This window comes from Aethalodelphis obliquidens, unplaced genomic scaffold (genome assembly GCF_003676395.1).
Source record: "Aethalodelphis obliquidens isolate GAN/ISIS:26980383/991018 unplaced genomic scaffold, ASM367639v1 scaffold121, whole genome shotgun sequence".
In the NCBI taxonomy this organism is placed as follows: domain Eukaryota; kingdom Metazoa; phylum Chordata; class Mammalia; order Artiodactyla; family Delphinidae; genus Aethalodelphis; species Aethalodelphis obliquidens.
Genome location: NW_020838065.1, coordinates 1,106,945 through 1,128,853, shown reverse-complemented (window position 1 = coordinate 1,128,853; position 21,909 = coordinate 1,106,945). Strand labels below are relative to the sequence as shown.

General features: G+C 38.3%; 1 protein-coding gene across 7 annotated transcripts in view; it reads right to left on the bottom strand.

Annotated features, from left to right (window-relative positions):
- NSD1 (nuclear receptor binding SET domain protein 1) overlaps positions 1–21,909 on the bottom strand; it is a 136,398-nt gene that overhangs the window by 6,447 nt on the left and 108,042 nt on the right. For 6 of the 7 annotated variants that reach the window (XM_027098286.1, XM_027098289.1, XM_027098283.1 and 3 more), the window contains 8 exons: positions 19,706–19,862; positions 18,156–18,361; positions 15,111–15,223; positions 10,478–10,747; positions 8,738–8,854; positions 7,289–7,430; positions 2,841–2,947; positions 1,074–1,278 (listed from right to left, as the gene is read on the bottom strand). In XM_027098286.1, the coding sequence (XP_026954087.1) occupies positions 1,074–1,278; positions 2,841–2,947; positions 7,289–7,430; positions 8,738–8,854; positions 10,478–10,747; positions 15,111–15,223; positions 18,156–18,361; positions 19,706–19,862 (1,317 nt within the window). The other variant, XM_027098290.1, reaches the window with a different exon arrangement.

Here is a 21,909-nt window from a genome sequence, read left to right as displayed (position 1 = left end):
CATATGAGATGGGTCATGGCTCTGGAACTAAGTCAAAGGAGTGATTTCAAACTGCTGCCTTCTGCAGAGAGCTCATGCCACTTGCCCACCTCCCCTCCCCCAGGATCTCAGCTTTACTTTCTGCAAAATGCATAAAAATAACAGCCAACTATCAAGTAGCAACTGAGCATCAGTTAAAACCCAAGCAGGAGTAAAAAACAACAAAAAGAACCCAAGCAGGAGTAAACCCTGATTTCTACAACTATTTCCAACAAGGAGAAAAGCAACAACAATAAAACAAAACCCAAAGCTCCCCTTAGATGGAATGTGAAGATATTACTTTCATATTTTTACAAACTCCATTTGTCCTGTACAACCTTTAAATATTCAACCCTATGGGGAAAATCTCAGCCAATTAAACTGCTTATTTGGTTATTACTAGCAACAGGGAGCAGATACACAAAGGTGAAAAATGGAAGCAGATTTACCTTTGCTCAATGTTAAGTCTGGAAACTAGCACAAACTTTACCTGTGTTGTCCACACAGAATCAGCAGGAAAGACCCAAAGCCAACCCAAGCTGCTCTCTTTTACCCTCATTTCATGATACCCGAATCTCTGCCATGGACAGTGTTCCATCCCAGCTCCTTCCAAGTAAACTATGCTAGAGCTCACTCCTGGCTCATTGGCAAGATCAGTTCTATCACAACCTGTGCCAGCTACGGCCCTGAGTAATTGCTTCTGAAACAATTCCCCATTTCCATTTCCTGGCACTGAGGTCAGTGTTATGGCCTTGCCCCTACACTACCTTAGTTTCTATTATTTCATTACCCTGGCAACCACATATTGAAGGAAACCTAATTTGGGGACAAACTCCTGTCACTCCCACCCCTCTCTACGGGTTGCTGGGAGGATAAAATAACATAAAATGCTTGACAGAGCGAGTGAGTTTCTGTTCCCTTCTCTATAACCTAGGATTCTAAGCCTTTGTTGTCATTTATTTTGACACCTCTCAATACTATGCATGGGAAGACCAAAGGGCTCTGAGAATTCTGGCAGAGAACAAGGAGAACTCTAAATGGATTTTGGCACCAACCTGCTGGTCGCTTGGTTAGATTGAGACAGTCTGCATGGTAAACTTTGGGGCAGCCTGGCTTCTTACAGGAGACGAGCTGGCCAGCATCCCCACAGCTGAAACACTCATCCTCTCGCTCCTTTGTGATTTCACCCTGGGTCCTGCGCTTCCCCTGTTGCTTCTTCTTGAATTTCTTTGACTTTTCCTCTGTGGCAATGGGTTGATTCTAGAGGTCAAATATTGTCGACACATTAGTTGTATGATCTTGACCAGGTTAACTATCCTCTCTGAGCTTCAGACTCTCCTCTGGGAAGACACAGTCCTCATAGACTACTGTGAAGTTAAGAGAAAATGCAGGAAAAGCACTGGGCATATCATAGGTACCCAATGAATGGTAGCATGAGTTTTATCTGGTATCAACTACTCCTACCACTTGAGCGAATTAAGAGAGAAATGTGCTGCTTTCTGTTGATACATAAGACTGGTATTAAAGATCATCCTTTAACAGTAAGTTTTATTTTTATTCTTATGTTTGTCTAATTTCAAAAACTAAGGAAGACTTCTCTGGGTGTATGTGTTACACACATTTCTTAACTTATTCAACAAACCTTCACTGAGCACTTAGTATGAGCCATGTGCTAGGAAGACACAGAAAACTAATTTGTGGCCCTTGCTCTTGACAAGCTATGCATCTTTACCTAAGTCAGTTTAGGTTCATGTCCACCACTCCCCAAGATAGATCCTGGTGCAGCCCACAGGTCTACTCTGTGCTCCCTGCAGACCACACTTGGTCATCAAAATGCATGGTTTTCATCGCATTATTTATCTCAGCCTAGGAACATCCAGGACCAATCCAATTTATTGCCAGCCCACAGTGATCTCCTCCCATTTCTAAACTTCTGCTCCCGAATTTCCCTTTCACTGATTCATGTGTGAAATGCTACACAGACCCTAAAGATATAGAAACTGACATCCCTAGTGCACCTAACACCATTAAACTCTGTTACTATTTTAATTTATAGGGACTAAGTCAACCGCACATCTTAAGGAACAAGACCATTTAACCAACTAACTAAACAAAATACAAAATCCAATATAAATTTTCTTATTTAATAAATAAAAGAATAATCACTGGGTGTTCTTCATTTATTATAGCTCAAAATGATTACCCTCTTTAGCTAGTGGTTTCCATGCTAATTTGCATTTTTCAGTTCTTAATGTTGACTTCACAATCAAACAAGCATAATGGGAAATACCCAATTGGAGTCACGGTGTAGTCTACTTTGCATCAAAATTAAATTTCAATTTTCAGCATGCTGTTACTTACGATAGAGAAATCTGGAAGCATCCAGATGTTCATCTATTATGGTTCATCCATTATATAAAAATTTAAACAGTCACTAAAAATGATGGTTATGAAAATTATGTAACAGCAAGGAAAAATGTATAATATTTAAGAATTATAAACAATTCTTAGGAGTTATAGAATTATAATTCAGTTAAAGTACACATAAAAAACCAGGAAGTAAGATACAACAAAGTTTATACTGGTACATGGTTAAGATTAAGGGTCCTTAAAAAAAAAAAAAGTCCTATGTTTATCTACAGTCTTATAGTACATTTAGAATCTTAAATTCAATATCAGATTCTTTGATATCTTTAAAAAGGCAAAAAGAGACACAGAGACTGAGAATCTTTCTTAGGAAATGTAAGATCAACTAAGACCAATAAAAGACATGGGAAGTAATCTACAGGTTCCTATTTTACAGCTTTATGTTTAAAAGGTACCTTTGGCCTTACACCCAAAAAGCCACTGCAGTTCGGAGCTCCACATTTGCAAACAGTCTTTCCATTCCCAAGACATTCTAGGTTGTAGTTGAAGGTAAGTTCAGTGCCTGCATAAAAGACCATGAAAATATTAGTATCTATGGCTTTAATTACATTATTTCTCTATTAATCACAAAAGGCAGACTTCCAAGAGAACAGATGAATTTTTAAAAGAGGATTAAAAGGATTAACTCTAATCACACTGTATTATTAACATACTAATAAATCCTAATCATATAACATTATTAATGAGCTAATATAACTTAATAACAGAAAAACTTACATGACTTAACAAGTAATTTTTTTTTAAGATTTTTTTGATGTGGACCATTTTTAAAGTCTTTATTGAATTTGTTACAATATTGCTTCCGTTTTACCTTTTGGTTTCCTGGCTGCGAGGCATGTGGGATCTTAGCTCCCCGACCAGGGATCAAACATGCACCCCCTGCACTGGAAGGCGAAGTCTTAACCACTGGACCTCCAGGGAAGTCCCAACAAGTAATATTTAAAATAACTTTTACTATAGATGTGTTAATCCCAAATTGTTTTTTATTTTTTTCTAACCATTCAGATTCAAAATATATTATTTCATTACCAAAAACAGACAAACAGCAATTTATTGTGCACTGATGTGCCAGGCACTGGGAAAGCAAGTATGAAGGAAACCTGTCATCTGTGCCAAGGTGAGTACATCTTACCAGGCAGCACTTAAGGGAGAGAGACATGTCAATACAGAATAATACCAGAGAACTCTAGACCACAAGACCTAAGCCCTGGCTATACATCCCAGTTACACCACAATCTAGCTGGCTGATTTGAGCCGAAGAGTCCATTTATTAAATGCAGATAACAATCTCACAAGCTTACTGAGAATGACATAATGTACATAGCAGAAATTTGTAAACTTTAATAGGAGATGTACAAATTTAAGGTAAAAAAGTCCCCTTTCTGTCACAAGTGCATTTCATCAAAACTGAGAGCAAATAAATCACACATTCAAACTCAAAGCATGTTAGGGAAAGCCTAACAAATAGAAGAATTTTATACAGACATACAAAGAGGTTATCTCTGGGTGGGGGTCATGGCTTACCGTTAATGTACAAAGTGATAATTGTTCAGTCAAAATTGTCAAAACTTAGGAAGATTTCCCTTTGCAGAATGACAAATCTTCTATCAGTGAGACTAATTAATATATACAGTTTTTCATCTAATATTGGAAACAATTATTTTTTAATTTGGTTGAGCAAATTATAAAGCAGCTGGCTTATATTTAGGAGTTCATATGGTACAAATGCTAGAATCATTTGTGGCCTGGTAAGAGGCTCACATTGTGAGGAGCCTGTAGGAACCAAGACTGACCAAGGTAACAGCAGGGTCACATCTCCCCTCCCCACTGTGAACTTATTGTACTGAATGATGGGTAATTCTATTCACACTAATCTTATTTAAAAATTTATGAGCATATAGCTGAATTTTCATATATTTAATGTGCTTACAGTGCAACTCAACCACAAGATAGCAAGATACTTGGCATAACTTGCTGCTCACTCAGCATCCACTGTGTAAACAAAACCACACAAGGAGATAAATCAGAAGGTATCATCAGTGTGCATACAGGAAAGCCATTCTAGAAAACAGTCCAAAATACAATAATCTGCAATCTGGGGGATGGCAAATGGCACTGGAGAAGAGATAAACAAGGAGTGAGTATGACACATTGAAGACAGAAATTAACAGGTATGTGAAGAGCCCATGAGGTTGGATGTGTAAGGAGGAGAGCAAGCTTAAAGTTCTGATTCCATTCGCAAGGCTGAAGCTCCTATGGGCACTCTGCATGGCAATGAGCACATTCTGTCTCAATTCCCCCACCCACCCTTGCAGACTGGGAGGACAAAAATAAGGTCTGTCAATTCCCACACCATTCTACCTGAGCTGAATGAATATGGGAGAAGAGAAATTTGTGGCTAGATATGGTAGAAGAGGCCATCCCCATGGACACAGACTAAAGTTCAAAGTAGAAGTGTGGTACTAAAAGCAGTCAGGACAGAGATAAGAACTGAAGTCACATGGCTAACATTTAAGTAATTAATACAGAGAAACACTGCCCCTCCCTCCCCCAGTGTGGTTACAGAGAAAAATGGAGAAAAGAATGAGAGATATATCAGATCCAAGAATCCAAGTAACATAGATAATGCTACCAAATACTTTACAGTACTTTTGTAAGGATTAAATGAGACAATATGCTTGGAACAGTGTCTGGCATTGGATAAATGGTAGCTCTTACACACTCACTTGATAATTCCTGTTACAAAGCAGAAATCTACCCAATTTACTCTGAAGCCATCCATTCCAAAAATTTGATACAACTTACTGATTTTAAAAATCACTATCATTTAGTCCAATAGAGCACAGTGCACAGTGATGCTCAAGCATTGTTACTTTCATCATTAAATACTTTTATGTGAAGCAATGCAAAACAGTGTCTCAATTTTTAAAATATGAAAACTGTCAGAGCCTTTAAAATTCTAAAGAGCCTAAAAGACTCCTGGGCAGCAGTATATTTAAATTATAGAGAAATAGATATATCGGGGGGGGGGGGGGGTGTTGGGTGTTATCCACAGATTGAAAAAAAGAAAAGGCAACAGATAAAAAGCTGACAAAATTGCTCTTTAATTACTTTATCTTGATTAGTGTTTGCTGAGGTAAACGACACTGACTGGGCAAAGCAGAATGCTCATATGGGATTTCTGCTTTGAAAGTCATTGGACTACGCTACTGTCAATTACAAACTACCCAGGCCAGTCTGATCTCATTTTGAGTTAGGAGAGTGATCCTGAAAATGCTTTGCTAGTATTCCTGCAAAACTTATTTTGAAAAATTATATACATCCTTATACATTCAAACTTATACAAGTCTAAATATTTTAAAAAATCATGCAATTTAGAGGGTGTCATATGTATATGTATATACGATATGCTTACAACTTTTTCATCAAAACCCTGACACTAAATTTTAAGCTCCTTTAATTGATGGAAAATATCCATCATATAACTTTACTTTCAAACCTCTTAGCCCTATCAGGTTTACTTTCAATTCAAATAAACATCTTAATATTGTGCTGATTACAACTACCTCACTTCTACACTCTGAATTCTCAGAGACGTAATAGGCATCTAGGCAGGCCACAACATAGCTGTGCATTCTCCAAATGTCCAGTTCTTTGAGACCCAAGAGGTGAGGGTTTTTGTTTTTCTTAGCCTTGGGCTCATAAACCATAAAATTCAGATGGGTAAGAGGTGGATATTTGGTTTATAAAGTGGATGAAGGGCAACTGTAAAAGGAGACCTGGACTGCTGACACTAAGGCAGACCAATTTTTTTTAAAAATAAATTTATTTATTTCTGGCTGCGTGGGGTCTTCATTGCTGCGCACGGGCTTCCTCTAGTTGCGGTGAGCGGGGGCTACTCTTCGTTGCAGTGCACGGGCTTCTCATTGCGGTGGCTTCTCTTGTTGCGGAGCACAGGCTGTAGGCGCGCGGGCTTCAGTAGTTGTGGCATGCGGGTTCAGTAGTTGTGACACACGGGCTTAGTTGCTCCGCGGCATGTGGGATCTTCCCGGACCAGGGATCGAACCCGTGTTCCCTGCATTGGCAGGCGAATTCTTAACCACTGTGCCACCAGGGAAAGTCCTAAGGCAGACCAATTTTTAAGGAGTTCATATAAAGGCTATGGAAAAGGTCTGGAAATTTATTCCTTTAAAACCATCCAGGAAATTCCCTGGTGGTCCAGTGGTTAGGACTTGGTGCTTTCACTGTGGTGGCCCCTGGTTCAATCCCTGGTCGGGGAACTAAGATCCCACAAGCCGTGTGGCACGGCCAGAAAAAAACAAACAAACAAAAAAAACCCAAACATCCATGCCCAAACCTTGAAGACATCATGCTAAGTAAAAATGAGCTAGCCACAACAAAACAAATATTGTATGACTGCACTTACATGAGATTCCCAGAGTAGCTAAAAAAATCACAGAGACAGAAGATAAAATGGTGGTTGCCCGGGGCTCGGGGAGGGGGGAAATGAGGGAGTTATTGGTTAATGGGTATCTTCAGTTGGAGAAGATAAAAAGTTCTGGAGATAGATGGTGGTGATGGTTGCACAACAATGTGAATGGACTTAATGCCACTGAACCGTACACTTAAAAATGGCTGAAATGGTAAATTTTATGTAACGTGTATTTTACCATACCACCACCAACAAAAAAAATTCCTGGTACGTGCTAAGTACCACCTGGAAAGTCTTTTATGTATCCTTGGGAATTTGCAACCTCATTTTGGATTATAGAACATATGGGATTTTTAGATAATAAAAACTGAAATCCCATTCCTAGCTCCAGAATCCTTAAATAATTCTTACCTGCTTTAATGTCACTCAAGGCAAAAAGGCCAACACGGGTATCTCCATTCACAGACCACTTCTGTGTTTCACAGTTGGGCTGGCAGCAATGATTCATGAATCGAGCATAGTTTCCTTTGGGACCAGCATCAATAATACGATCCTAGAATTCCAAGAGATGCTGTTCAGCAGACCTCTACTATTATTGATTAAAATTAGAGTGATAATAAATAAGCTGGAGTTTCTATTTGTAAAGTTTGATTCTTCCAGAGGGGTGGTCTCAGAGTGTAGTCCCTTGACCAGCACTAGTATCACCACCTCGGAATCCGTTAGAAATGCAAATTCTTGGGTTGCACTCCAGATATACTAAAGCAGAAACTCTGAGGCCCAGCAATCTGTGTTAAGCCCACTAGGTGATTATGATATATGCTAAAGTTTGAGGACCACCATCCTAGAAATAGTAGCTTGTTCCATTCTCTAAATTAGGTAGTCCTGAACCCTGGCTACACATCAGAAATCACCTAATATTTTAATAATGACATCAAGGCCCCATCCCGAATGAAGATCAAGAGTATCTTGAGGTGAGAATCTCACAATCCATAAAAGTACAACTCGGTAAATACAAAGTTTCACACCAAGAAAGGTCTATTATAAAAGTTAAAGGAGGGTGGGGGAGAGGAACCTAGCAGAACATAATACTCAGGTACAAAGAGGAATCTCAGTATACACAGAAACGAAACACATTAGGATGCTGGAATTAGAAATAAATCCCATAAACAACAAGGTCCTACTGTATAGCACAGGGAACTATATTCAATATCTGGTGATAAATCATAATGCAAAAGAATATGAAAAAGAATATGTATAACTGAATCACTTTGCTATACAGCAGAAATTAATACAACATTGTAAACGAAATATACTTCTATAAAATATTAAAAAATAAATTTAAAATAAATAAATAAAACATGTTGGAAACACACACATACAAAAAAAGAAATCCCAAATATAATTCTAGACACCAGTGAAATGTAACTCATCAGAAATTCCAATAATTGGAGAGCTGACTTGGGTTTGTAAGCTGAGTTCTATAGTCAATTTATATGACCTTCTCAATGCACTAATTAAATACGAACAAATCAGTGTCTCAATCTGTAAAATAAAAAGTAAAAGAATTATTATTTTTCTGGCTTCAAGTTTTAATCTTATAGGAAAAACACTAAAAGACATAATCACTTACATTGGACACTGAAAAATAATGCTAAAAGCAGCTGTATTGCCTTTTGCCATGGATGTACAGCTAGAAATGAGCAACCTTACCTAACTCCAGGACCCTGATCAAGCAATCCCTATGAATATGGGGGAAAGACACTGTTTTGGACAGTGTATGACATGCCTATGAACACTATAGCTGGGACAACACTAATTCACAATCTTATAACAGTGGCAATAACACTTTTCATTACTTACTTTGTCTAAAGTGAGCATATAGAAATTAGTGATATCGTGTTCTTGGGCATAACGGATTCGAGCTCTGCACTCTTCTTCATCTATTAGCTCACCCACATATTCATTGACAAATTCACCCTGGAACAAGAAATAGCTCTTGACTTAAGTGACAAAAAGCATAACTGTGTTCACAGGTATACCTTATTTTAAAAAATTAATGAAAACAACAGATTCTCCAAAGCAATTCATGCACATTTAACTAGTCACTTTAACAAAGGTTTATTCAAGAAACCACATAATATAAATATGATACTTCAACTATTTGAAAATATGAACCATCTCCCCACTCCTACCACAGCCAACAGCAGAAAACTTGGGATACACCTTAAGATCAACCAAAATAAAAGTAAGTAAACTAAAGCTCCACTATAATGGTGATATGGATAGTTGATCCCTTTACCTGTCCAAGAACCTAAAAGTCAATTTCGCTAAACTATCCTCTTTTTCCTTGGAGCATGCCCTGCCTACTGCCCTTCCACCACATTTCACATCACTGTCCTCCTGACTCACTATACAATAGTCATACTGGCTTTCTCTCATGCTGTCCCCTCTACCTGAAATGCTTGAACACTCAACTAGCCTAAGCCAACAATTACTTATGTTTCAAGCCTCAATTTAAAACATTCTCAGGGACTTCCCTGGTGGTGCAGTGGTTAAGACTCCACACTCCCAATGCAGGGGGCCCGGGTTCGATCCCTGGTCAGGGAACTAGATCCCACATGCATGCCGCAACTAAGAGTTCACATGCCACAACTAAGAAGCCCATGTGACACAACTAAGGAGCCCTTGAGCTGTAACTAAGGAGCCTGCCTGCTGCAACTAAGCGCAACAACAACAACAACAACAAAAAAAAAAAAATTAAAATTCTCAGAGACAAGCTAGTTTCAGGCCCTTTGCCACATGCCTCCAGAACCCTTTGTGTTTCCACATTGGGTGATTACTTGTTCAGTGTCTCTCCGCATCTAGAATGTAAACTGTATGAAAGCATGGACCATGTCTCTCTTACTGAGCACTGCACCACACAGCAACATGCCTGACACACAGACAATATATAATGGTTACTTAGCAAATGACTAAAATAGACCACCCCATATTCACTTCCTTTCCTAGAAACAAACTTCAATAAAATTCTTCAGAAGGTATAACCAGAGTAAGGTTTATTCTATTAAAATGTCAAATATAATTTATTCTACTCAAAGACTGTACAATACCATCTATTTATTAGAAACCTGCAGGTCCTTCCAAGTTTCAAGTTGAAGATGTTACTGCATTTTCATTAGAGAAGACCTAATCCTCTTCTCCTGCATGTTCCATGAACCCAAACCTATTTTTCTCTCAGTAAAAATAGATTTTATTTTATTAGTTGGTGGTTAACACCACTGTATCATGCTCTCACTATCCTAACTACAGGTTCCAGGATTTCCGCAAACGAGCAAACAAGTATCTCTCTGAATTTCCCTCATTTTTATCATTCTCATACATAGTGAACATGATCAATACTTGAACTTTAGAAACAAAGGAGACCATCTATTTTCAAGCCTCTAATTTCTGGAAGGATTGGCAAGATATAAAAATAAGGTTAATCCTCACACAATATTATTTTCCTCCATGATCAATTTTCTCATATTCATCAAGAACAATTACTCATATTAAGCAACTGCAAAGAAAAAAAATCTGAAAATTAAGAATAGGTTTCTTCACCTTTTTGATATCTGTTTTTGTCCGGAGACCCCAGCCCCTCTGTAATGTGCGAAAAATTTCAACCTCTGGATACTGGCGCTTAGTAAAGCACTGGTTTTGGCAGCGCCCTCCAGCAGGACATACTGTGGGGTGACACTCATAGAGCAGCATGCGGTTGATGCACTCGGAGTCTATCCCACAGGGGTTCTCATCAGTAGCTTTACAGTTGCAACGGGGAATTTCAGACAAGTCTGCAGTGAAGATCTGTACCCTGCCAATAGGACGGTTCACCTGGAGTAGAAACACATACTATAGTATAGCAGGCAAGTCAACACAAGACAATTTAGGACCTATGAAAGGCAGATTTCTTTCCTTTAAAGTCACATGCCACATTTTACATGATTTTGAATTATCAAGATTTAGCAGAATTATTCACAATAACTTAAATGTGGCAACAACACAAGTGTCCACCGACGAATGAATAAGCAAAATGTGGTAAAAATAATATAATCTCATTCAGCCTAAAAAGGAAGGAAATTTTGACACACGATATACAACATGGATGAACCCGGAGGATATTATGTTAAATGAAATAAGCCAGTCAAAACAGACAAATACTGATTCTACTTAGATACAAAGAGACAGAAAGTAGAATAATAGTTGCCAGGGGCTGAGAGGAGGGGAAAATGGGAAGCTACTGTTTACTGGGGTATAGATTTCAGTTTTACAAAATGTAGAGTTCTAGAGATGGATGGTGGCAACGGTTGCAAAACGTTACAAATGCATTTAATACCACTGAACTGTATACTTAAATATGGTTAAGATCAAAAATTTTATGTTATCTGTATTTTACCACAATTAAAAAACTGGAGGAGGGCTTCCCTGGTGGCGCAGCGGTTGAAAGTTCGCCTGCTGATGCAGGGGACACGGGTTCGTGCCCTGGTCTGGGAAGATCCCACATGCCGTGGAGCAGCTAGGCCCGTGAGCCAGGGCCGCTGAGCCTGTGTGTCCGGGGCCTGTGCTCCGCAACAGGAGAGGCCACAACAGTGAGAGGCCCGCGTAGAGCAAAAAAACAAAAACCAAAAAAAAAAAACCTGGAGGAAATAAAGATTCAGGCAATTTGACATAAAAATAAAGCCTCACTTGATACGCAAAATGTAAATACCACAAATTTAAAAAATTCATCTCTTAAAAAAAATCATAATTTCAAGGCTGGTAAGCCAAGTAAATTGTAAAATGAGTTTCTGCTATTGCCACATGGTGGCGCCACTTTAGCTGCTACATTAAAAAAAAAAAATCACCATTCTCAACTGATATTTAACATGAAAAGGTCTCTGAGCAATCAGAGTCCTGTTTGTGAAGATGTATTTTAATATTGACTATCATAACTTGAAATCTTTTTAATAGACTATAGCAATGTCACCCAGGCATTCATTTTTAGTGGTGCTAGTACTGAAAACCACCGTGAAAATCCAGTGTGGTAAAACATAGAGGCCAAACAATTTCTGTGATTCTGAAGCCATTAGAATTTTCACAAATACTAACAACAATGTGGAGAAAAAAAAAAAAGGATGTTCCACAACAGAGATGGATTTGTGCACTATAAGAATGGTCTCCCCTAATTGGGGAGGGAGGGAGAGGGGGAGAGAGAGAGGGAGAGAGAAGGAGGGAGGGAGGGAGGGAGGGAGGGAGGGAGAGGGGGAGAGAGAGAGAGAGAGGGAGGGAGGGAGGGAGGGAGGGGGTGGGTGGGGGGCACTGGGGAGTGGGAGTTTGGGGTTAGCAGATGCAAACTATTATGTATAGAGTGGATAATAACAAGGTCCTACTGTATAGCACAGGGAACTGTATTCAATATCCTGAGATAAAACCATAATTAAAAAGAATATATATATATGTGTATAACTGACTCATTTTGCTGTATGGCAGAAATTAACACAACATTGTAAATCAACTATACTTCAATAAAATAAAATAAAAATGAGTCTCCCCTAATTGATATTATTTCAGTGGGAACAGTCAAACCACGAGTCTTCAAAAACCCATCCTATACATAAAATTTGACTCCTCAGGAACTGCATGATTTTGACAAGTCACTTTTACTTGCAAGACTGTTGTGGGGAATAATCTGTTTGTAGAAGTATACTGCCCTCAAACGTTCTCCAGAACAACTTAAAATGACGTAAGTCTCACTGCCAGATCTCTTCCCAGCTTCTTTAAAATACTGATAAACAGTATTAACTTGTTAATGGAGGAACACCCTCACCATATGCAACTGGAAGTCACAAACCTACTGAGTAAGGCAAATTCTAAGGCATAAACAAGGGCTGAGCTCAATCACCTGAGACTACAGGTCCTACATAAGGCATCTGAATATTCACCTCTGATTCAAGGTGAACACCTTTACCTGACTGACACACTGCCATCCAAAAAAAGTTTCATCCTACTCCTTTTCTCTCTATAAAGGTATGTTTCAATCATTCCTCCTTGACATATGATCTAACCTGTTATTAATCCCAAATAAGTTTCTTGCCTAACACAACATAAAGCAAAAACAAAACCCCACACATGGTTAAGTTAAGAACAATACAGATATGTAATTGTAGTATTTACACTTGCTCTAGATCAGGGATTGACAAACTTTTTCTGTAAAGGGCCAGACAGTAAATATTTTATATTTTGCAAGCCATAGATCTCTGGTGCATGTTGCTCAACTCTGCCACTATAGCTCGAAAGCAGCAATAGACAATATGTAAATGAATAAGCATAGCTGTGTGTCAATAAAGCTTTAATTATGGACACTAATATTTGAATTTTATAAAATCTTCATGTGTCAGGAAATAGTCTGTAAAAAACAAATTTTCCCAACCATACATAGTAGGCCAGATTTGGCCCATGGACCATAGTTTGCCAACCCCTATTCTAAATCTTTTTCCTGGAAATACGTTTTTGTTTTAAAGGTGGAGGAAAGAAGTTGGTGTCTAAATTCTGTGATTAGATCATGTATGGGACGTTAGTTGGTTTCTCAATATACAGGTTCAATACGGTTGACGGGCTACTCTGAAGGGCCTAACTTCTGCTATATGTGACATCTACGACTGTGGAAACAAATTACTTTCCCTTTTTCTGAGGATGAACTACACCTCAGTGTTATGTCTCCATGCACAGTAACTCCATTTAACTCTCAGTTCTACCATCAGGGTCCATTTAGACCCAATTTCAGGTTTTGTTTTGTTTTGTTTTTTTCCCAACAGTTTTAACTATTCGTAAGGATTCATATTTTATATTTTATGACACTTTCTCAGAGGTCTTTCAAAAAATCAAGAAGAAACTTTACTTATTAAAAAAACTCATTCTATATTGCAACTACTAGGCAGGTCCATTAGACTTTTATAAATCTAATCTTTATTATGGAGTTTTAGTGTTCTTACTTTTCCTATATCTCATAATTCTTTACTAATTCATCATCACTCTTTGTTACTCATCAATGATTGCCAACTATGCTAAAAAAGACAAAAATAATAAGTGGAATGACAGAATCATAAAAACATGATGCAACAGTGAAACAGTCACAGTTTAGTTTCTGCACTGCATTACCCAAAGTACTACATCTTCTCTCCAGAAAGTATAAAAGACTGGAGATAACATCTTTCAGTCTACTTTTAGTAGGGTTGCTAGATTTAGCAAGTAAAAATCCAGGATACCCAACTGAATTTGAATTTCAGATAAAAAACAAATTGATTTTTAGTTTAAGTACGTCCCATGGAATACTTGGGACATACTTAACACACTAGACTCTAAAAATTGATCCCTAAGTGAAAATCTCAGACTTCAGAAACTCGAAAAAAAAAATCAATGAGTACACAAATAATGCTTCTCTAATGACAAAATATATATATATATATATGGTCTTCCCATCCAGGAATGACATCATCACAAATATCTTGCAACAAGAACTTGGGCAATCTCATTTTGTTAATAGAGCTTATAGTATTCTTTCATGTGGTCTGATATTTGAGCACCAAAACTAACTTGATTAAAAGGTTTTTAAAAACGAGGTTTCAGTAAATACTTACTAAAATTCCTAATAAGTTTTTTCCTCACTATTCCTTTATTTTTACTTCTGTAAAGTATTTATAAAAATGACTTAACAATATAAAGGGTTTACTGGACCCAGATGAGAAATGATGATGACTGTTTTACCAGGTACACTAGCATCAGGTACACTTAACATGTATTCTTGTGACCTTGGGAATCCTAGTCACACTGGCCACCTAAAATATCTTTACTATTAGCCATTACGAGAAGACTTACCATATGTATTATTCACACTATCTCAGGGCCATTTATCATTTTTTATCAAGGCTCTTTTTTCCCTTTCAAACCACAAGGTTCGTTGACTGTGAACAGAATCTATTCCAATCCACTTTATGAAAAGACTTTCGAAAGCAACAGGAACAACACTGTATCAACACACAACTAATTTTATAAAGTGCACACAATGTGCTAGAAATGGTGCTCTGGCACTTTTTTCTTATCTTCTTTCAAGCTCATACCTCTACCTAAAAGCAACTGTGCTTGCGCTTCCAGTTCTCCTCATGAACAGAGCGGGAAGCAGGCAAGCTATTACAGGGTCTCTCCTGAGGTCTTTTCTCACCTTTATATGTTTATAAGGCGGTGGCTTCTTGTCATTCTTTCGATCTTCCTGCAGCTGTCTTAGCTCTTTTTGGGCCTTTAACTCCTCAAACCTTGCTGCAGCTTCCTGAAGAGCTAAGAAAACATATAGCACAGTCACTTAATCTCTGGGTAGTGTTACTTATTTCGCTTTTTCCCCCTTTTAAATTGGAGAAAATTCACGTTTTAGACAAAAATCTAAGACATATATATGATTTCTATTTTCTAGTAAGTTACAGTCCCCAGAGTGTTCATATATGGCATTAAAATAAAACATAATCCATCATTAAATGGCACTATACAGACTACCAGTGTCAGAGGAAAACTTAAAACAAAAAACAAAGCTAAATAATTTGAAAAAGCCCACATATAACATCTCCTAACAACAACTAGACTGCATCTGCTCAGCAAAGTCACTGCCTTTAAGCCTTTTTCCTCAGTTTTGAGTTTTCTGCTTCCACAAATAATGTGCCTCCTAGGTGTCCAGGTAACATGCTGTGTTCCTTTGGAAGAAATTAAAATTAGAAGTTTTCCTTTCCTTCTTCCCTATTGTCTGGAGCACCTATCCTACTCTTCTCCTAAAGCTCATTCTGTAAATATCAGTTATTAGCCTAATACAAAGATAGATCTTTGCAGCTAATCTGCATACAAGTCCTGAACTTTCATATGTTTAAAAGATTGTAGTGTCTGAAAAGTCTGAAAAAAATCTTAATCTCATTCCTCTCCGCTTAAAACAAAATTTTAATTCATTATTCTTGACTCAGGTTAAAAACTCTTTAAAGAATTCCAAATTTTCCCACTTTCCTCTCTGTAGTTTTCCCCAAGCTCTGCCAGTTCTTTAAAGAAAATCTCCCCTCTAATCCACACCCCTTTCTCCATTTCCTTGTCACCATCTAGCAGACTTGATGTTGCCTGGAGTTGTTCCCTCCTTCATTCATCCTATTATTCAGCACGTCCTACCTAGTTTATCTACTTAATGTCTATCTAGTACCCATCATCCTCTCGACTCCATGCGCTATTCTCTGTGACAGTCTCATTATCTCTGCCTGAAATTACTAAAAACAGCCATCTCGCTGACATTGCTGGCTACAACCTCTCACTTTCTACGGTCCTGACATTCTAGTCAGACTGAGATTTCTAAAATCTGCTCTGACCATGTAACTTAGCCACCTTTTCAGTAAAGCAGTCCAGTGTTCCCCCAACCCCGTGCTTAAACCACAGCAAATACTTGGAGGTCACTAACTCATCACGTTCGACTCAATGTGTGCTTTCACATAGGCTGTCTTTTTGTTACAACATTTAAGTTGTTAACTTCCTCACAGTCAGTGTAGGGGTTAAGAGTTTGGATTCTGGAGCCCAACTATACTAGAGTTTGAAACCTTTCTCTATGACTTACTGGCACTGGAACCTTGTGCAACAAATTTAACCTTTTTTTTTTTTTGGCCACACCACGCAGCTTTCGGGATCTTAGTTTCCTGACTAGGGACTGAACCCGGGCCCTGGCAGTGAAAGCACGGAGTCCTAACCACTGGACCACCAGGGAATTCCCCAAATTTAGTTTTTATGTGCCTCAATTTCCTCACCTATGAGATAAAGATAATGGCATCTAACTTATAGGGTTGCTGCAAAGACTTAAAGCAGAAAACACACTTTGAACGGGGCCTGGCAATCAACAACTGGTAACCGTTATTATAGTTCTTCTTCAAAGTATCACTTAAGAAAGAAGCCATCCATGACTTCCAAACCTTGATCCCCAGCACTGTTTTGCTTCCTCTTGGTCTGCTCCCACAGCATACCATGCACACTTCTGCCACAGCACTCTCGAAGAATGGCATTTTGACTACCTGTATCTGTGTCCAATTCCCCCACAAAACTGTGTGTTCCTTGAAGGCAGAGGCCAGCCTAAGGTCAAGGTACAGAAAGAGCAGAATTGCAGAGCTTCAGCAGGCTCAGACTTGCGATATTGCCTACACTCCACTTTCGTCCCCAGCCTTGACGGTGGCCAGCTCTGTGCAAAGATGTTGGTCATTTGGTCCCTGACCATCTGAGACTATAAGACTCAAGACCCAAACTCCTGTAGTATTAGTACTGATAGTGCCTATCTGCACAGAAAGCACACTGTCAACAGGTAAGTGAGGACCCCTGAAATAACATGAGGGCAACAAAACCTCTGTTGAACTTTTTCCTTATGGACATCATTCTTATTCCCCATCCAGGAAGTTTCACCTGCTTAGAATTTTATGGCACCTCACCAGGAAGTTTCACTTGCTTAAAATCCCCTCTTCATCTCACCATGCAAACAAAATCTTATACTTCAATGTTATATTCAAATAACAAGAGATACCTGTATTGCCTTTCAAAGAACAGCTAAAGGAAGAAGCTAATTATCATTGATGGGATACCAACTATATGCCCTTCAGGATGATTTTTGTATTATCTCATTGAATTCTCAAAGCAACCCTTACTCGTTATATTGGCAGAGAGAATGCTGTCAACCCCTCCTGGCCTCAAATACCCCCTCTCTCCTTCACTGTTAGGCCAGCTTACAAAAACCTCTTTGATTAGAACATTTATGCGCCTTTACCATCTTACGTTGCTCTATAATTTTGGGTGAATTTTATTTCTTCTCAACAAACTAAACAAACAAACAAACACCTCCTTGGAACAAATGTGGCTCTGCTAGATATTCTTGCCCTTGCCTTGCAAACTGTAGTGTTTATTCTACAAAACAGTTTCAAAGTTCTGGTACCTACCTGATGAGACACTGACAAAACAGAATTGGTAAGATAAGGAACTTCCCTTAAGGAAATTCTAGTTAAGTAAAGGTTAGGTTCAAAACTAATGAACTACATGGGTCAATTTCTCTGTAAAATCCTGTAGCCACAGCCACATACTGCCCCGGAAGGCAGAACATAGCTGCTAACAGAGCATATATGAATTCTAAAACATACAATTCTAACAGAGAGCAGATACGTGGGCAACAGAGGTCTGTGTTGGCCTGAGAAACAAAAAGGATAGATAAAGTTACCTTTTTTATATGTACCGTCCACTCCTTTGCCCATCTTATCCTTGCTGCTCACATCCCCCTCCATGTAGGGAAAGACTCGGGCCTGGTGAGTCCACAGATAGTCATTAGACCCAAAGAAGAGCACAGGGAACTCGCCCACATCATGTCTCATCTTGTCAATATTGGAAGGTACAGCTCGAGGATGGCAGATCTCAGCTGGCCACCACCTGGGAAAGGTGAAAAGAAGGAAGGAAACCTCTAGAAGGCTGCAAGGAATGAAAAAGAATCCTACTTTTGGGACAGGAATAAGGAAAAGCAATGTCTCTCTAACCCACATTAATGTCCGACCCAGAGCATTCTTACAATCTAACTAGAGAAGAAACAAGCAGTATGTGCCAAAAGGCTGAAGATGCCCACCCTCACGCACATGCTCAAATATACACACACACACTCCCTTAGACCGTTGTTCTACTTCAAGGAATCTATAAAAGGAAATAATTAGAGATATGAACAAAACTTTATGACTATAATGTCCATTGAAGTATTGTCTGTAAGAATGAAAACCTGGAAAAATTTTAAATGTTCAACAGTTAAGGGAACGACAGATGCTATACAATGAGATACAAATTGGCCTTTGAGAAGGAAACTACTACAACGACTTTTAGGAAGACAATTTGGCATTAGCTATTAAAGCTGGAAACCCTGACCCTGCTATTCTATCCTGAGAACGGCCTAGAGAAGCTCCCATGCATGTACACCATGAAACATTGATAAAATATTGATAGTCCAAACGTGAATGTGAGAATGGATAAATAACTACACCACACTGTATGACTATATAAAGGAACACTGTAGAACAGTGAAGTACGAATGAGCTAGAGCACTGCACTAACCATAATATATCTCAGGAGTGTAACAGTGAATGAAAAAAGCAAGCTGCAGGAAAATACAGCAACAATTCCTTTATATAAAGATCTAAAACATACAGAACAAAACACACATGTGGTAAACCTATATAACCAGGCAAAGAAATAAAAAACATAAAATGCAGTACAAGGTGCCAGTAAAGTACTTTTTTTTTTAACTGGGAGGTACATACACAAGTGTTTCTTTAAAATCAAGCACGTTATAATATTTTTTGTACATTCCATATCCAATAAAAATAATTTTAAAAAGAAAAAGCAAGAAACAAAACTGGGTACAAAGAACGATAAGGCTAATTAATTATGTTGAAGGTGCATGTATTGGTGTGTCTGCAAGTAAATATGCCAAAATGTTAGCGATGTCTCTTCCTTGTTTGTGAGATTATGGGTTTGTTTTAATTTATAAAGTTCCTACAGAGGATATATATTATTCCTATAATTGCAAAGCATAAAACAAAGTCTTTTTCTTCTATAATGGATATTCCTATAATTGCAAAACATAAAGCAAAGTTTTTTTCTTCTATAATGGAAAATTAATGGGGGAGGGGGTGAACCTTGTTTAATCAGACCATTTTTTAAAAAAAGTTAAGCACAAGAAACAGAGGCTGGTAAAAGAACTAAGTGCCAGTCTCCTTCATGCTTACTTACCTGTATCGTCCAACTTTTACCCAGACAATTTCCCTGTAATGTGGCTTTTTGCCTGCCTTACAGTCATTGCAATACCAGTTTCCTTCAGGGATATCAATGTTCAGGCATTCACGATGAAAAGCAGCAGGGCAAGAATCACAGCACAGAAGGCTGCCTCCTGTGGGAATCAAAAAATCTGGCACTAGCATCACAAGGCTGCATATAACAACCCAGCTGAAACAGCTCTTGCTCAGCTCCTAACCAATTATTTATCTCCCAGCCAAGGGCTTAGTAATTTAATTATTCAGAAAGACTTTTCTGCAAGAGTATTCCTTCTCCAATGTACTTGAACCACACCCCTGGGGGTCTGTCAGATTTTACCCTTATTGGCAAAATTAGGTTAGGGCAATGAGGGCAGAAGTAAACCTCTAAAAGTCATATATGTACACACACACACACCCCACACACACTTCTTCCTCTTCATTAAGAGACAACACACTATAAAGAGAATATCAATGATACACAATGCCAGAGTATAAAGAGCACAAGCTTTAACTGATGTCAGACTGGAGCTCTAAGATCATATGACTTTGGGGAATTCTCTTTCTTTGCTGAGTTTTAATTTCTTCAGTGGTAAGGTATTTTCTACAATGAACAATAAATAATCACACCTGTTTGAGAACTAAATAAGTTAAATAAATTGCCTAGTAGTGTCTGACACGTAAGTAGTCTCCAAAAGGCCAGTTTCTTCCCTCTTTTTAAATTACATTTTAATCTTTTTTGTTTGGCACTCTCACAACACCTAAAGGCCCTCTGCAGAATAACATTTATAAATGCATAAACATAATACACAAAAGAACATAGATTATATTAAAATGATCAGAATGTTAGAACGAGAGATTAGAGTTATATATGTTTCCTTGTAATGCACAAATAAGAAGACGTAGCAGTAGTAATGACTGGAAACAAGACTTCAAGATATGTACAACAAAATTCACTGGTGACAAAAATCACAGATACTAATGTTCTTTGTAGCCTAAACTTCAGTTAGGTATAAGATCTACCCTCTCCATCCAAGTTTTCGGATACCAGATTAATTACATATATTGCAGTGATGATGAATTTCCACTTCTTAAAAGATTTTTACCCAAAGTGCCTCACTTTACATATCTGAATCTGAAATCCTCATGGTTGCAGATAATAAAGAATTTCAGGTAAAGAGGTTTCACATTTAAGGAATTCAATAAATGCCTTATTTATCTTATGCCAGAAATGAGCATGCTTCAAACATGCTAGACTCAAGCACGTAATTCCAAGTTTCATCCTGAAGAGACAGTGAGGGATAAAGTCATAAGCAAGGTATATACTCATGTCTATCTTCTTGGTTTCACTGTGCTTCTCTTTCCTCATAAAAACCTATGAAAAACTTAATTTTCTGACACCCCATCCTTAAATGATTTCTACCGTGCCTTTTCTTTTTCTCAATAATCGAGAGCAGGCTCTTAAAACAAGCTTTGCGGTGTTTGTTTTGTTGGGGACAGGGATGTGCTTTTGAGACCCAACTCCTGCTTCAACTAGAGAAGCTCTCCTTTTACCTGTGTTGTACGCTGGAGATTGTACACCTCAGATTCAGAGTGAGGTTTCATTTGGGAAGAAGGTCTGTTGCTACAAGTTCCAAGAACTTGTTTACTCAATACATATAGCCTGTACTCTATGCTTTCAAAGTCATATTTTGCTATTCTTGTGCATTTTGTGGATGAGGTAAACAATCTTTGCATGGGACACAGAGTGACACAGAGTCACATAAGTGACTGCCCCAGTAATGGGATACCTTCTACAACATTCCTCTCTATGCTTAGTTATCTGCTGAGTTCAAAATTTGATTAATAACAATTTGCCAACTACATGGCCTTGGTAGAAAAATCTTCCTTTTACTAAGCTGACATTCATGACAACTAGAAATATGTCATGTACAATAAGGCATTTGAATTAGGCCTTCAAAGAAGGCATGAAAAGAAATCTGGACAGAAGAATAACCAGTGAAGAACGGTCAATGGTGGCAAGCACAACAATTTTGCAGGGAAGGACATAATGGGATGAGCTAAGGGAGAATATGAAGAAAGAAATTGACAGGATTAGTCTGGGTGATGAGTGGGAGGCAGGCAGGAGGGTCTGTCTGGTAGGAGTAAAGGAAACATATAGGAGAAAGACAGGAAGACGAAAAG